At 32.9% G+C, this 15,748-nt stretch overlaps 4 protein-coding genes across 5 annotated transcripts; all 4 read left to right on the top strand.

Moving 5' to 3' along the window:
• The first annotated feature begins 72 nt into the window (after positions 1-72).
• On the top strand, positions 73-4,248 carry LOC107928967 (histone-lysine N-methyltransferase ATXR2). Of its 2 annotated transcripts, none has more exons than XM_016860282.2 (15): positions 73-251; positions 360-435; positions 521-606; positions 700-1,037; positions 1,126-1,238; positions 1,353-1,384; positions 1,550-1,695; positions 1,996-2,083; positions 2,205-2,253; positions 2,356-2,410; positions 2,578-2,647; positions 2,722-2,764; positions 3,245-3,321; positions 3,559-3,615; positions 3,705-4,248. In XM_016860282.2, exons 1-15 carry the CDS (start codon positions 168-170, stop codon positions 3,813-3,815), a joined length of 1,425 nt encoding a protein of 474 aa, XP_016715771.1. In that variant the 5' UTR covers positions 73-167; the 3' UTR covers positions 3,816-4,248. The 2 variants fall into 2 exon arrangements, with proteins under 2 accessions (XP_016715771.1, XP_016715770.1); XM_016860281.2 differs by having other exon boundaries at positions 2,722-2,791.
• LOC121213695 (cysteine-rich repeat secretory protein 38) lies at positions 3,875-6,975 on the top strand (the record flags this gene model as incomplete). The annotated part of the gene is made up of 2 exons (XM_041086647.1): positions 3,875-3,990; positions 4,389-6,975. A coding segment is annotated over exon 2 (852 nt), but the record flags the coding sequence as incomplete, so codon positions are not given.
• A 1,816-nt stretch (positions 6,976-8,791) lies between these two features.
• Positions 8,792-12,146, top strand: LOC107928841 (cysteine-rich receptor-like protein kinase 6). Its single transcript, XM_016860116.2, has 5 exons — positions 8,792-9,012; positions 9,080-9,290; positions 9,919-10,156; positions 10,657-10,798; positions 11,651-12,146. The coding sequence occupies exons 1-5, from the start codon at positions 8,833-8,835 to the stop codon at positions 11,984-11,986; spliced, it is 1,107 nt and encodes a 368-aa protein (XP_016715605.2). The 5' UTR covers positions 8,792-8,832; the 3' UTR covers positions 11,987-12,146.
• A 687-nt stretch (positions 12,147-12,833) lies between these two features.
• Positions 12,834-15,727, top strand: LOC107928882 (eukaryotic initiation factor 4A-3). Its single transcript, XM_016860159.2, has 7 exons — positions 12,834-13,261; positions 13,558-13,879; positions 14,355-14,462; positions 14,552-14,671; positions 14,772-14,939; positions 15,174-15,260; positions 15,420-15,727. Exons 1-7 carry the CDS (start codon positions 12,963-12,965, stop codon positions 15,531-15,533), a joined length of 1,218 nt encoding a protein of 405 aa, XP_016715648.2. The 5' UTR covers positions 12,834-12,962; the 3' UTR covers positions 15,534-15,727.
• The last annotated feature ends 21 nt before the right edge of the window (positions 15,728-15,748 follow it).

The following is a 15,748-nucleotide window of genomic DNA, read 5'->3' as shown; positions in this document are numbered from 1 at the left end:
GGCTATTTTAGAATAAAGCCAAAAATGAAATAAGAGTTAGAGCACGCACCTTAAGGCTTAATACCAAGTTCATCCCCGCACATGATTTTCTGGCGCCGTCAAATATAAATTCACTGTGTCGAGTGTCGTGGCGGCGGTAAGCGCCATAGCGGCAGCGAAGCAAAGGAATGGAACTCATTTGCCCTATCGATCAACGCTGCTCTCATCAAATAGCCGCTCTTCTCCGGCCCCCGTCTCCTCCCATCGTCCAGGCAACTACTCCCCTCTTCCCTTCCATTTTTCTCTCTCTTTATTTTTTCCTTATTCTTTTTCTAGCTTATTCAGCGAAGTCCATCTCTTTTAACTTCATTCAAATGCAGGAGTATTTCGACCAGCTTATCTCGAAACGCAAGTGCCAAGGCATCAAAGTGAAACAAAACGGCGACTTAGGAAAAGGTACAATTTTTTTGAAATTTTGAATTTTCGTTTTCATTAATTGGATTTTATTTTTGAAGTTATAATTGAGTAATTTGTTCCATAGGCGTGTTTGCCGAAACTGATTTTGAAGAAGAACAACTTATTTTTAAGGATGAAATGCTTGTTGGAGTTCAGCATCCTTCAAACAAGGTCATTTTGATAATTTTCATTATTTTGCTCTCTTTTTTTTGTCTTTAGTTCACGTTTAATGGCTTACATTTTATTGTTTTTCCAAATTTTCAGATTGATTGTTTAGTTTGTAGTTATTGTTTCAAATTTATTGGATCAATAGAGAAACAAATAGGGCGAAAACTGTATCTGAAAACAATAGGAATAGGAAATTCTTCACGTAATGGATGTCAAAGCAATTCATCTGATGATGAAGAAGACAATCATTATGTTCAAAATCACCATAGTTCTGAAAATGGAGCTTCTAGCAGTTCTGGTAGTACTATTCCTTTGCCTATGATGGCTGTCGAGTCGTTAATGAATGGTGAATTAGCATTGCCTTACTCCAACAAGTTTCCCTTACCTTCTGTTGTTTCATGCCTTGGCGGATGTGAAGAAGCTTTCTATTGTAGGTAAGATAGAGTTGCGACTTTCTGTGTGTCACTAAAAATTTCTTTTAACCTTTTTGAACTAAAATTTCTTTTTCTTTGAATGGTGTAGTAAATCGTGTGCAGAGGCTGATTGGGAATCGTCTCTTTGCTTACTTTGTACTGGGGAGAAATCAGAGTCTTGTTCTAGAAAGGCACTTTTAAAATTCATACAACATGCCAATGGTAAATCTTTTACATCATATGATATTAACATTAACGAACTTCTCATTTGCTTGTGTTTTTTTTTTTTTACCTTCTATTTTTTACTCATTATTATTATTTTCTTAACTTTCTCAGAAACAAATGATATTTTCCTCCTTGCTGCCAAGGTACTAAATACTGTTAACTTCTCCGTTCTAGCTTTAGTTTTTTGTATGCATCATTTATACTTGATTTAGTTCTTTCATTGGACTTTGGAACTAAGTAAGGTGCCTGTTATGTTCACTTTATCTTGATTGTCATCGGAAATATGACCTTGCGGTTCCATTTTTCAGGCAATTTCTTTCACCATATTAAGGTATAGGAAGTTGAAAGCATCTCATATGAGCGAACAAGAGAAGCCTGCATCTAGTATATTAGGAACTGATCTATCCTTACTTTTGGAGGCCTGGAAGCCAATATCAATTGGACATAAGAGAAGGTAAATATCATTGACATCGTTTCCTATATAATGCCTAGAATAGATTTTGGCTGATTTTGATACCTTGGATCTATAATATCAGGAATAAGCATTCCCCACAATCAGGTTTCTGAAATTTTAAACTCTCCATTGAATAGTTGTCAACTCTAGAGCTTGATATAGATTACATTAAGGTTTGTTATGTAGCCAGTTTATTGCAATTTAATATCTGAATGCTTTATCTTTCTGTAGGGAAATAAAAGCTTAGTGTCGGATTGGAAGGTATTTTGATACTTGGATCACTGATTTTTTTTTCCATAGGTGGTGGGACTGTATTGCCTTGCCGGATGACATTGATGCATCGGATGAAGCCACATTTAGGAGGGAAATACAGGAGCTTGCATTCACAGTAAGATTTCTTTGTATAGGTGGTTCTTGTAACATGCAAAGACTACACAGAGTTAGTAGTCCTTTTAATTATTTCTTCTCTTTAAATTCATACCTTGACTGGTTGTTTTAAACATTTTCAGTCACTTCAGCTCCTCAAGGAAGCCATTTTTGACAAGGAATGTGAGCTATGTATCCTCTGTGAGCATCGACGCAATTGATGTAGTTATTTTCTTAGCAATGTTGCTCTTACTTAATTGAAGTTTCTAAACTTAAGTCCTTAACCTTATCAAGTATTCTCCCTTGAAATCTATGGGCATATTATCGGCATGTTCGAGCTCAATAATCTGTAAGGTCCATTGCACCTGTTTTACTTATTTGTACCGCAGAGTTTGTGCATAGTAAGAATGATGAGCATTTATGCTTTCCCTTAACATGCATCGCATGGCACATTAATCAGATCTCTAAATTTGCTTGAGGCTTTCAAGTAGTGATTTGGAGTTCCATTTGTAACAGTGATCTGGTTGTAGCATCTCCGGTGGAAGATTACTTTTTGTACATTGATGATCTTCCATATCCTGAAAAGGTTAGAAGTCACTCCCTTTGATTGCATGATACTTTATATTTTGGATTATGAATATCTGGTGTCATTCATTGCAGAAAGAAGCTGAGAAAATTACACAACCATATCTAGATGCACTTGGTAAGGATTATTCCAATTGTTGCCAAGGTATAACCCTCTTTAAGATACTAAATAATGACTGTCGGTTTCTTAAGCTTTCTGTTATGTGGATAGGGTTCATTTTTAGTTGAATTCTATTGGTTCTTGTCCTTGATGCACACAAGCTATGTTGCTTTGACTTTTCATTTATTAGAGTATCAATGTCTGGCACCCATGTCCGATGTATACTTGGATAATGGTATGAATATAGCCCTCTAAAGTGTCCTCCAAGCACATGGAAAACACAAAAAATTGAACATACATATCTGGCACATATACCAATATCCGAAACTCACACCCAAGTCCGAGTAACATAACATCAAAGTAATTCCTTCATAAGGTTATACGTATCCCGGCCCATTTGTAGAAATTGCTGCATTACATATCATTTATTTCTGTCATCCATCTATATTCTATAGTCATATATAGTGACTAATTATCCTCTTTTGAAAATTTCTTTAGGTACTGCTTTCTTTCCTTTGCAAAGCTGCATGAACCATTCTTGTTGTCCTAATGCAAAAGCATTCAAAAGAGAAGAGGTACATTCGTGTTATAATAATATAATAGATAAGTAGATTGTACTCATTCTAGTTCTTCGTGAACAAATAGGTTAGTTTATCATTCTTTAACACATATACAGCATCCTCTTTGCATCGTAGTTGTAGCTTTATGTACATGATGTCCAAAGATGCTGTTTAATGTATAGTTTTTGTGCAGAGCGTTTATTTCCTTTTTTTTTGTAAGAAATAGCTTCATTGGTTCTCTTTCAATTCCAGGATAGAGATGGCCAAGCGACAATTATTGCCCTCCGGCCTATTTGCAATGGAGAGGAGGTAAATATTCCTGTCGCACATCTTGTTAATTAAAGAGTTAGCTGTAAAATCCTAATGAGAACCAAAATCTACGTGAATGACAATTTTAGGTGACCATTTCATACATAGACGAGGACCTTTCATTTGAAGAGAGACAAGCATTGCTTGCAGATTACGGTTTTAGATGCAGGTGCCCCAGGTGTTTAGATGAAGAACGCTAGACCCTAAATTGCCAATGAAGTGGTTGTTTCATAGCATTCAGAAACATAAACCAGAAACATCTCTATGAGAATTATTAAATGTTAGTACAAGAAGCTATGGAAGGAGCTGTTCCCCCTTTGGATCTCTATGCCATTAGATTGCAGATTCATTAGCCTGCTCAGAGGTCAACTCGAGGTGTGATCAGATTTTCTCTTTTTCCTTTAATTTATTTAATTTAAGATGAAAGTACTATTATGGGTATAATTAGGCACTTAATTTTTCTTCTACCACCCTTATTAATTCTTGTGTGCAATATGTTACTTTTTGTTGTGGTGTCGGAAACAGTGTTGTATTCTCTTCCTACTGAGACCATAATTTGTGTCTGGTTCAAGGTGTTTTTTCGTGTCTGATATTTTATATTTATATGAAATCATATAAATCTTGATTTTGATATGTTAGTTTGTATTAAGTCATTTTGCATATTCGTTTTGTTTTTTTTATACCGTGCTTTTTGTGTGTTAACTTGTGTAATCATATCATGGGTATAATGAATATATATTCGAATAACTATAATTAGAATTTGTTCAAGGGAGGTCGACTTTGTCAAAAGAAGTCTGTTGTTCCATTGGGAGCTGATGGATCCTAACCAAGTTGATATTGTCTGCATCGAGAGTTTGTCTCTTAACTATGCCGAGAGCACGAGTGCTTGAAAAGGTAAACTAAAAAATCTCATATTTGTAGGCATACAACACATGGCTCAGTAAATATGCTACTAATTTATCACTTGGGCTCAATTGGTATATGCACATTATGCATTGTTCACCTTAGCTGGTACTCAACGAGGCGCTTCAACTTCGTTAGACACTCAAATTTTCAGTAAAGTCAAGAGACAAAATCTTTATTGGAGTCCATATCGAACAAGGGGTTTACAGATTTTGACCATATTAAACGTCTTTTTTTAGATTAGATAATTTAAACCCGAATTAAAGTTAGAAGTTATAAATAATAAATAGGCATGATGTGATTCAAAATCTTGGATTGATTGACCATATTTTAATTTCTCATAATAAATAAATTTTGAAATGGAGGTGAATGATTTGATACGTTAAGGTTATAATTAAAATAATTGCAAATATTTAGTCTATTAGACTATCAATCAGTCAGCTTTTAAAGTGAAAATAAAATCTATGCCACTTATTTTTTTATTTATTAATAATTAGTTAGGTCAAAGTAAATTAGCTTTGTATAAGACAATTAAGAAGAGTTGATAGATTCAAACAGGAATTGCTCTAAAAGATAGGTTTAACATTATTCACTATCATATTTGTTTTCATTATGAATTTGTCAAATTAATTCATTTTATTTTAATTGACAGTCTAACTTTACATTTAAATTTTTTTTTAAAAAATAATAGTCTCTTAGAACATGCCGGCTAAGTAATAAATTAGACTTGATTCAATAAATCTGGGTTTAAATTTTATTTAATTTGATTTGATCATAAAAAGAAGTAAATAAAATTCAAAATAATTCGAATAACTTAAAGTGATAAAAATTTAAAATATTCAACCTCATAATGACTTGATTTTGAAAACCAAGTTTAAAAGCTACTTAATCCAGATCAAACTTGAAGTTATTTGGACTTGAAAATACTTCAAATTCATAATTATCATTATTCGAAAATTTTTAAAATTATTTCACTCGATTCAAATTAACCAAAATATATATAATTGCCACATTGCTGGTTCATCACAGAAGATTAGTGCCTTAAAAATATTTTTTTGTTGTCCCATATAGTATTCATGTATTAATTATTTTAAAAAAATTATCATAGTCTGTGTTAGAGTCTGTGTCTCTTACACTTAAAAAAAAGCTGATAAAGACCCGATGATCATAGTCTATGTTTACCGAGAATTTTCCAGGAAATTTGTACCTAAATCTATATTTATGGGTTAATATACTATTTAGTATCTATATTTAGCTTCAATATTTAATTTGGTACCTAAGTGTTATCAATGATTTTCTTTTTGGTCTCAATTAAGTGCTTATGTTTTTTTTTTCTATTAGATCACACAAGTAAAATATTTATTGAGCCACATGATATTGTTTAGTTTGGATCTAAATTGAGACAAAAAAATTTAGATACCAAATTGAATATTGAAGCCAAATAAAAGTACCAAATAGTATATTATTCCTATATATTATTATTAATCCTCTTTTTAAGTCTCAATCAATTCACATTATATAGATCACCTTAAACATGAACTGAACCAAAAATGCAGGTGAATTCTCCCAGAAAACTATCATCAAATCATTCTTTTTACCTCACCAATGCAATTTCTCATCTCATTTACACTAAATTTCCTTATATTTTCTTCACTTCTTTCTTCAACCTACGCCAATTTTGCCGATGAACAAAGGTATAACATCTGTACCAACGCAGCTAATTACACCAACGGATCCTTATACAGCCGAAACATAAACGCCACTCTATTTTCCCTCACAAATGCTTCCCTCACTGGCTTTGCCACCACCACGATCGGCCTCGACCCTGATACCGTCTTCGGGCTCGTCCAATGCCGACCCGACGTTGCCGAAAATGATTGCCGAGCATGTATCAACACTGCATCCGATGAAATCACTCAGTTTTGTCCCAACAAGAAACAAGCTATGATCGGATATGGTAATTGCTCGTTACGGTATTCGGATTTTCGATTCTTTTCGACGGCAACTAATGATCTGATCGTTTACTATAGAAACACAATGAACGTAAATGATTCTAATCTTTTTGACAAACAGTTGGTGAGCTTGTTTCAAAATTTATCAGTATCTGCGGCAGCTAATGATACGAAATTTGCTGTGGGTGCTATTGGTTACTCGTTGTTTAGTGATATTTATGGTATGGTTCAGTGTAGTAGAGATTTGCCTGAAAATGGTTGCTTGAGTTGTTTGCAAGCGATTATTGGGTTTATACCACAATGTTGTGATAAAAAACAAGGTGCTCGGATTTTTACAATGAGTTGTAGTCTTAGGTTTGAGTTATATGCATTTTTTCAGACGTCGTCCCCGCCGATTTCGGGGATGTTGTCTCCGCCACCACCACTGCCTGTCTCTACTGATGAGCCAAGTTCGGTTCCAACCAGTTCTTCTGATGGTAAGTTTTATTATTGTATTTTGTCTTCTTTACTCAAAAAATGAATAAATTAGTTATTGAAATCAAATAACAAATTATTCTTTTTTGGTTAAAAATTTAATCTATTTTTATTGTTAAAAATTAACTGTGTTGTCAAAATAATTAGACAAATACACATAAGGTGTCATGTGTACCTTATTGTGACGTACATGAATAAATTTTTAACAGTATAAATGAATAAAATTTTTCACAAAAAAGATCAATTTACTCTTTGATCTAATATGCAGGGACTAATTTATCTTTTTTTTTAGTAAAAGAAAAAAATATAATCTAACTTTTAATACAAGGGCTTCCATGATACTTTTACCATTTAATGTCTTATTGAGTGGAGATTTCGATAGAAGTTTAGGCAGTGTCTGCTTCTTGTTGGGAGATGGTAAATTCCTCCACAGGTTAGTACTGTTTTTTATAAGGGTTGTCTTCTACACTTTCAAAATTTGAGTGCACGAAGAGACATTAAGTTTATAAATTAATATGTGCATTACATACCATGGCGAGTTTTGGAACTAATGCTTTTTAATAGGATAATTAAATTTTTTTAAAATTTTAAGAGTTTCATGATATTTTTTTTAAATTAGGGTCTAATTAAAATTTTCAACAAATTTCAAGGGAAAGTAAAATTTTTTAAAAATTTGGGAAGGCCAAGGCTTTCCTTGACCTCCATTACGATCCACCTCTTATTACGTATGGTATAGCACTCTCACCCATAATCCCTATATGCTATAGGACATAGATTCCAGTTCCACTATGCACAAGGCACATGATTCGTCTTATGAAACACTCGACAAAGTGTTGAACTCGTATTTCTCTTCAAGCAATTGGGTCTCAACGAAGATAGAAGACAAAACCTTCACGAGAGACAATACTGACTCGTTGAATGATTTATTGGCTTCTAGTAAACAATACATCACAAACTTCTTCTAATGGAGCCGGCTCCCCTCAAAATGTTTGATTCTCATAAATTCATAATTTAATTAACTCACTTAATTCATTGGTCATCTTTGAGATGTTTTACAACTCCTTTAATCATCGTATGTGTTTAATAGATCGAATGATAATAAACTTATCTTTTAAGAAAAGTTTCAAATTTGAGTTTAATAAATAAATCTCATTTTCTAATTCGATTTTAGATTTAACCCAAACACTTATGATTTTCAGGAAAGAAAAGTGGTTTGAAACCCTTAGTTATTGTGGTTGTATCCATGGCGTCGGTTTCATTGCTGGTGATACTCATAGTTGGCTGTTGCTACTTTTGGCGAAAGGCCAAGAACACTGCAGCTGGTACGTACTATAGTTCACACACAATGCTTAATTCGAGTTAAGTATGAGTGTTAAATATAACTACAGTTAGATTTATTTTTAAAAAGTTTTATACATTCGGAGGATCTTTGAAATGTCATTTATTTATAAATGTATTTGATAAAAGTTTAAATTATGAAAAATTATAAAATAATTATTAAATTGTTTAAAAAATTTCATTTAAGTCACTTAGCTCTTCGAAAGTTTTTATTTAAGTTATTGGGTGGTTAATATTTTTAAAAAAAAGTCTGACTAACGAGTTCTAAGTGACGATTCAATATGATTAGTACTCATTTACGAGTAGAATAATATGTCTTAGTTCCAAGTTAATCTAATAGTCAGTGTCGAAAATCACAGAAGAAAATTGATTTTGATTCGTAAATCTGTGACGTTATTTAGATTGGTACAGATAATACGAATAGAGAAGACCATATAATAATAATTTTTAACATTCTTGAAAATTTTAAAAAATTTTATAAAGGCCAAGTGTATGTTTTTCCCTCTATCAAGATTAGCTTAAACCAAAACCAAACCAAAGAATCTCAATTATGCTCACAAAAAAGGAAATTCAAAATTTATATTCTTCAATATTTATCTTAGAAACTCAAGCCGATTGCGAGAAAATCATGGAATCTCTCTTGATGGGACTCGACACTCTTAAAACTGCAACGGCAAACTTCTCCGACGAAAACAAACTCGGCCAAGGCGGTTTCGGTCCGGTTTACAAGGTATTTTTTTCAAAATTAGTACATTTCTACTTAAATTTTTCAAAGATAAATTTACAATTTAATTCAGGGAAAACTATTTGATGGGAGAGAAATTGCGGTAAAAAGGCTATCGAGCAACTCTGGACAAGGTCTCGCAGAGCTTAAAACGGAGGTAATGTTGGTGGCAAAATTGCTGCATCGAAATTTGGTAAAGCTGTTGGGCTTTTGTTTGGAAGAAGAAGAGAAGCTTCTTGTTTATGAATACCTACCCAATGGAAGCTTGGACAAGATTTTATTTGGTCAGTATATATTATTTTAATTTGATTTTCGTTGAAGCATGATAACGTGGCTTTATAAGATTTCTATTAAAAAAATTAATAATTTTAATGTGGCATAATTTTAGTGTGCAATATTAATTATTTGTTAACTTAAGCCTCTTTTCAAATCATGCAATTAAATTTTAACATATGTCATTTTATAGCAACAAATAGCTTTTAAGGTTTGATATACGTGTTCTAAATATGCTCCACATTAAATCTGAAACATAGGAATTTGACTAAAATAATATTGATGCTTTAAATACGAAATTAAAATGTCTTGTATTTTAGGATCAATTTAGAGACATCAAATATAATTATTGCATTATAGATTCGAGTTCGAATCCTACCGGTTATCCACATAACTAAAGCTATTTAGGGTAGCTAATTTGGTTATCTCGATGTGTTATCCGCGAAAGAAAATAAATTCAAAATATAGACATTTGAGAGTCAATATCCATATATATCCGAGAGCCAATAAAACAGATCTAATATTATCAAATATCCATTTCGTATTATCTATTGTCATCTTGTGCTCATCATAATAATATTTGTATATCATCTTATTTTTCTGATCAAAATTTGATACTTGGATGAAATACACATACAGATCATGGCAAAAGGTTGAGACTAGGATGGGGAAGTAGGTACAAAATAATTGTTGGGATTGCAAGAGGGCTACTTTATCTGCATGAAGATTCTCAATTGAGGATTATACACAGGGATTTAAAAGCTAGTAATATTTTGTTAGATGAGGAAATGAATCCTAAAATTTCTGATTTCGGTTTAGCAAAATTGTTCGGTGAAAGTGAAACTCAAGGGAATACAAATCGAATTGCTGGAACTTAGTAAGTTTTCCCATTATTTTATGCTTAAAATATAGGGTTTATAAGACTCGACAGATATGAGATACACTACCACTTCTAATATTTTATGCTTGGGATACATAGTTTACATGGATCTATGCTTTTTTATATATATTAGAAGTGTTGATGTGTCTCAACTCTGTTGAGCGTCCTATGAGCGATACATCACATAAGTTAAATATTGTCCTCGGTTGAGATTTTGTCTCCCGAATCTACTGAAAGCCTTAGTGTATTCACTAAATGGGAGTTTCTTGGAGCGACTAAATAATCAAAACCATGAAAAACCAAAGAGTTTATTTGGACCCAGCTAGAAACAATACCTAATTTGTGTTATGTACCATTCGACTAGTAAACTCATAAAACTCTCAATAGAATCAAGTTACATCAACAAAAAACCTTTGCCAACAAATGCATAGTATTATCCAAAAATTTGCAGTTAAGCTATGTTATATCTTGATTTAAGTTGTTCATTGTATATGCAGTGGGTATATGGCTCCGGAATATGCTAAGCACGGATTATTTTCAATCAAATCTGATGTGTATAGCTTTGGAGTGTTAGTTTTGGAAATCGTAACCGGTCAAAAAAATTCTTCCTTCCGCAATTTAACCAACCTTCTAAGCCATGTAAGTGCTTCCTTTTCTTCTACATTACGGGTTATTAGACATTATCTAAACTTGATCCAACTTGATTTTATTATAAAAGTCAACACTCAAAATTTGTTCAACCAAAATCCAAACAAACTCAAATCTGAAACAATCCAAAATCAAAATAACCCAAACTCGAAACAACTTGAACGGATCAAAACTCGAAATGAGTTGAACTTGTAGTGTCTCGACCCATAAATACGAGCCCAACTTGAATGACCCGAACAAAAGGAAATTCTCAACCTAAAATGACTCAAACTTTGAAAGACCCAACACAAGACTAATCCGAAAATTTCAAAAACTCAACCCTAAACCCTTAACTTTAGTTTTACACCCATTCTTATATTTTTGTACAATTAATATTTTAACGATCCAATCATTAAATTTATCAATATAATTGTACTTGGCATGCATGTACAATTTTGAAACAATCTGATATTACTATCATATTGATCTAAAATAGTGTATATATGTTAATATTTATTGATCAATTAAAAGTTTATTACATAAACAAATAGTCAAATTTGTCATAGATGATCTATATGAATATAATATGAAATATGACGATTGAATCGTTAAAATATTAATCATACAAAAATATACGAAAAGATATAGAACTATTGGTGTAAGTGGATTCCTATATTTATATATATGATGTACGAATATCTCAAGATTTACATCATGGGTAGATTTATATCATACATGAAAATACGTGAACAAAATATGAATACACGGATAACCAAATACGAATAACAAAATACGAATACACAGATAACCAAATCTACTATATATATGGTCCGATTCGAACTAAATGACTTAACTTCATCACAGGCTTGGTTACATTGGAACAATGGAACAGCTGAAGAGCTAATAGACCCAATATTGAACGATCCATGGCCAACATTTGAAGCTTTCAAATGTGTACATATTGGATTGTTATGTGTTCAAGAAAATGCAGCTGATAGACCTTCAATGTCCGACATTATTACCATGCTTAGCAGTCACTCCGTAACGGCTCCAGCACCTTCACGACCGGCGTTTTTCGTCTCAAACGGACACTTCAAGACCGATTCGGCTAATGAATTCGGTTCGGGTTTGTCTCGATCCACGGATTCAATACAACGATCTGTAAATGAGGTTACTATCAGCGAATTAGATCCTCGTTGATGCTTTTAACATTTACGTAGTAGGACTACGTACACATGATTTCACACGTTTTTTTCAGCTTTATGTAGCATTTTTTTGGTAAAAGTATTTGGAAAGTCCTTTTATTATAGAATTTTATCAAACTAGTCCTCTATTGTTAAATAGATTAATTTAATTTTTATATTGTTAAAGTTTTAATATAAATAACATTTACTGTTTAAAATGTCATTTACCATTTAACAAAGATAATATCTTAAAGTTTTTATGGTTCTACAAATGAAAAAAAATCATATTATTTTTTAAATAATAATGATTAATTTATTGAAAATTAGTCTTATTCGATTGTTTTTAATAATACGAAAATTAAATTGATTCATTTAATAGTAAAATGATTAATTCGATCTGGTTTCTATAATAAAAAATTATCAAGTACTTTCACCAGTTTCTTCTCTCGATAATTGGTGGCTTTTATGTAATAATTAACTATTGTTTAGTAATTAATTAAAATGTTTATAAAATGTGAAAATATATATTAATATTTTAAAGTTAAATATTTTAATATGTATGAAAAATATTTTTTCTGACAAATTTATTATTACAAATAGAGTACAAACACGTCTTAATAATTACAATATAGAAGTAAGGATATAGTTAAAAATATCATTAAAATTTTAAATAGTTAAAAAAAATTGGTGGCATAATTAAGAACATATATTAATATTAATTAAATTTAAATAGTATAATATATTTTATATTGAAATTTATTGATTAAAAAAACTTTAGGGACCCATCTGAAAATCGGAAATAGTTCAAAGCCAATTTACTAATAAAACCTAAATATAAACGTATATAAATAAAACCCTAGCAATCGCACCACAGTGCTTGCCTTGCCTTCCCTCGCGTTCTAAATTTCTATTTTTAATAATCTTTTCTTTTCTTTTCAATTAATTTTCCCTGCTAGACAATCACAGCTTAGCGAAGGCCGAAAAAACGAGCGATGGCGGCGGCGACGACGAGCAGAGCGGCTCGGCGGATGGGAGCCGAGGATGAGAAGCTAGTGTTCGAGACGACGGAAGGAATCGAGCCGATATTGAGTTTCGATCAGATGGGGTTAAAAGACGATCTCCTCCGTGGAATCTACAATTACGGCTTTGAAAAGCCGTCGGCTATTCAGCAGAGAGCCGTTATGCCGATAATCAATGGCCGCGATGTGATTGCTCAAGCCCAATCTGGTACCGGTAAAACTTCCATGATTGCTCTCACCGTTTGTCAAGTGGTCGACACCGCTAGCAGAGAGTATGTTTTTTATTTCAAATCTTTTACCTGTTTTAAAATTAGTTGTTTTGACAGATTTGAATGTGTTCTGATATCGATTTCATGTAAATTTTTGCAAAAGCCCTAATTTTTAGATACCTCATAGCTAAAACCCTAAACTTGAGATGTTTCTTATTCAAAGAGTAAAAATAATGCTATTGAAAGATGGTAAATTAGGGAAGGTGGTTGAGGCTTGAATTTTGTTTAGGATTAATCTATAATTTATTTAATTTATTTTGAAGTATGAATTGTGAATATGCTAAGTAGTGTTATTTTAGGGTTCAAGCGTTGATATTGTCACCTACAAGAGAACTGGCGTCTCAAACAGAGAAAGTGATAAGGACAATTGGCGATTTCATGAATATACAAGCACACGCGTGTATTGGAGGCAAAAGTGTGGGTGAAGATATAAGAAAGCTAGAAAACGGAGTTCATGTAGTGTCGGGAACTCCTGGTAGAGTCTGTGATATGATCAAGAGGAGAACCCTACGTACAAGAGCTATTAAACTATTGATTCTCGATGAATCTGATGAGATGTTAAGCAGAGGGTTCAAAGATCAAATTTACGATGTTTACAGACATCTTCCACCCGAGCTTCAGGTGCCTTTCTCACTTTCTTATCATGCCTTGTTCAAGTTTGTATTATTTTTTGTTATAAGAAGAACCTCGAGCATTGGAAGCCTGATAACAGTTGTAATGTTCCTAGGCACTACAAGTTTGTGTTGCTTACCAATTTTTACTCAGTTTTAAAGTTAATGAATTTAATCTGAGTTGTTGTGATGTTTTTGTTGACTTGTTGCTGTTATCTTGCAACATTGTTTCCAGGGGCGAAGCCAGGAAATTGTTTTAGGGGCCAAAAGTGAAAAAAAATGGGGGGGAGTATAATTTTACCATTATACTAGTGATTTCCTAAAAACTAAAGGGACTATATAAGCAATTTTTCATTTTGAGTGGGCCAAGGCCACTACCCCCCCCTTGATTGTCGCATATGAGGTGTAGCCATAAGGCCTTGTTTTCTCTTTCTTTCTCCTTATCCGAGTCTGTTTATATTGTTGAAATTGATGAATTCTTGTAGGTTTGTTTGATATCTGCTACACTTCCTCATGAAATCTTGGAAATGACGAGCAAATTTATGACTGATCCTATAAGGATCCTTGTGAAGCGTGATGAGTTGACGCTAGAGGTAAAAAATGCAATTACGCTAACAAGATTTCCACGACTTCTAATTTGGGATTTGATGCCAACTTTTGTTCTGTTTTTTCATGATTACAGGGAATCAAGCAGTTTTTCGTGGCAGTTGAAAGAGAGGAGTGGAAGTTTGATACGCTATGTGATCTTTATGATACATTGACAATCACCCAAGCTGTCATTTTCTGCAACACAAAACGAAAGGTATCATCGTTAACCATGTTTCTGAATTCTTTGATACAAGATTTTGGACTTCATGCTGTGATCTTGAGGCTTATCATTGTGATTTCTGCTTTTGAAATAGGTTGATTGGCTAACTGAGAAGATGCGTAGCAATAACTTTACGGTATCGTCAATGCATGGGGATATGCCTCAAAAGGAAAGAGAGGCAATTATGGCAGAGTTTAGGGATGGTGCAACCCGTGTTCTTATCACAACGGATGTCTGGGCTAGGGGGCTCGATGTTCAACAGGCAAGTCTTTTGAGGGGCTTTTCATTTCATTTTTTCTGGTTCACTGTCGCTTTTTCTCCTATTTTTGTCTAGATGGCTAAATATTTCCAGAGAACAAAAAATTGCTCGATGCCAATAATAATAGCCCAGTCTTATTATCTCGTAAAAAGGGAAAGAAATTTTAATTTTCTATCACTTGAGAAGCCGTTTTTCATTTTCAATTTATGATTACTAAATTTACTTTGATTGTTTTAGGTTTCCCTGGTGATAAATTATGACCTCCCAAATAATCGAGAGCTTTACATCCATAGGATTGGTCGATCAGGTCGTTTTGGAAGAAAGGTATTTCTTTCTCTTTTTTGTTCAATAGAAGACTTTAATTCGTTTTATGACCCAAATATTGCATATTCTTGATATCCTTTGCTGGATTTTATATTATTTTTGCATAATTGGCCTCGGCCGAGGATATAATTGTTTTTGGTCACACTTTTGTCTGTGCAGGGTGTTGCTATAAATTTTGTGAAAAGTGATGACATCAAGATTCTTCGAGATATCGAGCAATACTATAGTACCCAGATCGACGAAATGCCGATGAATGTCGCTGATCTTATATAAAAAGAATCATGTGCTTGGATTGATGGAGTGATTAAAAAATATTGTTGAGAGCATTAATGTAATGTACTTTTTGCGCTCATCTTTCTTCCATTTGATGTTATTTGTATAACACTACGTCGTAGGTGGAGGGTTCTTTAAACACTTACCGCTGACAAACAAGAAACACCAATATATATAATCAGTTAGGGCTTTTATTATTGTTAGCAATTATTATT

Source organism: Gossypium hirsutum, chromosome D01 (genome assembly GCF_007990345.1).
Source record: "Gossypium hirsutum isolate 1008001.06 chromosome D01, Gossypium_hirsutum_v2.1, whole genome shotgun sequence".
Classification (NCBI taxonomy): Eukaryota; Viridiplantae; Streptophyta; class Magnoliopsida; order Malvales; family Malvaceae; genus Gossypium; species Gossypium hirsutum.
The sequence above is the reverse complement of the archived record's forward strand: the minus strand, read 5'-3'. Positions and strand labels throughout refer to the sequence as shown.

What these genes read in the sequence shown, in the direction of transcription:
- LOC107928967 (XM_016860281.2), top strand. Translation starts at nt 168, where the DNA reads ATGGAACTCATTTGCCCTATCGATCAACGCTGCTCTCATCAAATAGCC. An exon ending in ATTCATACAACATGCCAATG is followed by an intron (nt 1,239 to 1,352) that starts GTAAATCTTTTA and finishes TAACTTTCTCAG; the next exon opens with AAACAAATGATATTTTCCTC. An exon ending in TTATTCCAATTGTTGCCAAG is followed by an intron (nt 2,792 to 3,244) that starts GTATAACCCTCT and finishes AAATTTCTTTAG; the next exon opens with GTACTGCTTTCTTTCCTTTG.
- LOC107928841 (XM_016860116.2), top strand. Translation starts at nt 8,833, where the DNA reads ATGCTCACAAAAAAGGAAATTCAAAATTTATATTCTTCAATATTTATC. An exon ending in AATCGAATTGCTGGAACTTA is followed by an intron (nt 10,157 to 10,656) that starts GTAAGTTTTCCC and finishes TTGTATATGCAG; the next exon opens with TGGGTATATGGCTCCGGAAT. An exon ending in TAACCAACCTTCTAAGCCAT is followed by an intron (nt 10,799 to 11,650) that starts GTAAGTGCTTCC and finishes ACTTCATCACAG; the next exon opens with GCTTGGTTACATTGGAACAA.
- LOC107928882 (XM_016860159.2), top strand. Translation starts at nt 12,963, where the DNA reads ATGGCGGCGGCGACGACGAGCAGAGCGGCTCGGCGGATGGGAGCCGAG. An exon ending in GTCGACACCGCTAGCAGAGA is followed by an intron (nt 13,262 to 13,557) that starts GTATGTTTTTTA and finishes GTGTTATTTTAG; the next exon opens with GGTTCAAGCGTTGATATTGT. An exon ending in GGGGGCTCGATGTTCAACAG is followed by an intron (nt 14,940 to 15,173) that starts GCAAGTCTTTTG and finishes TGATTGTTTTAG; the next exon opens with GTTTCCCTGGTGATAAATTA.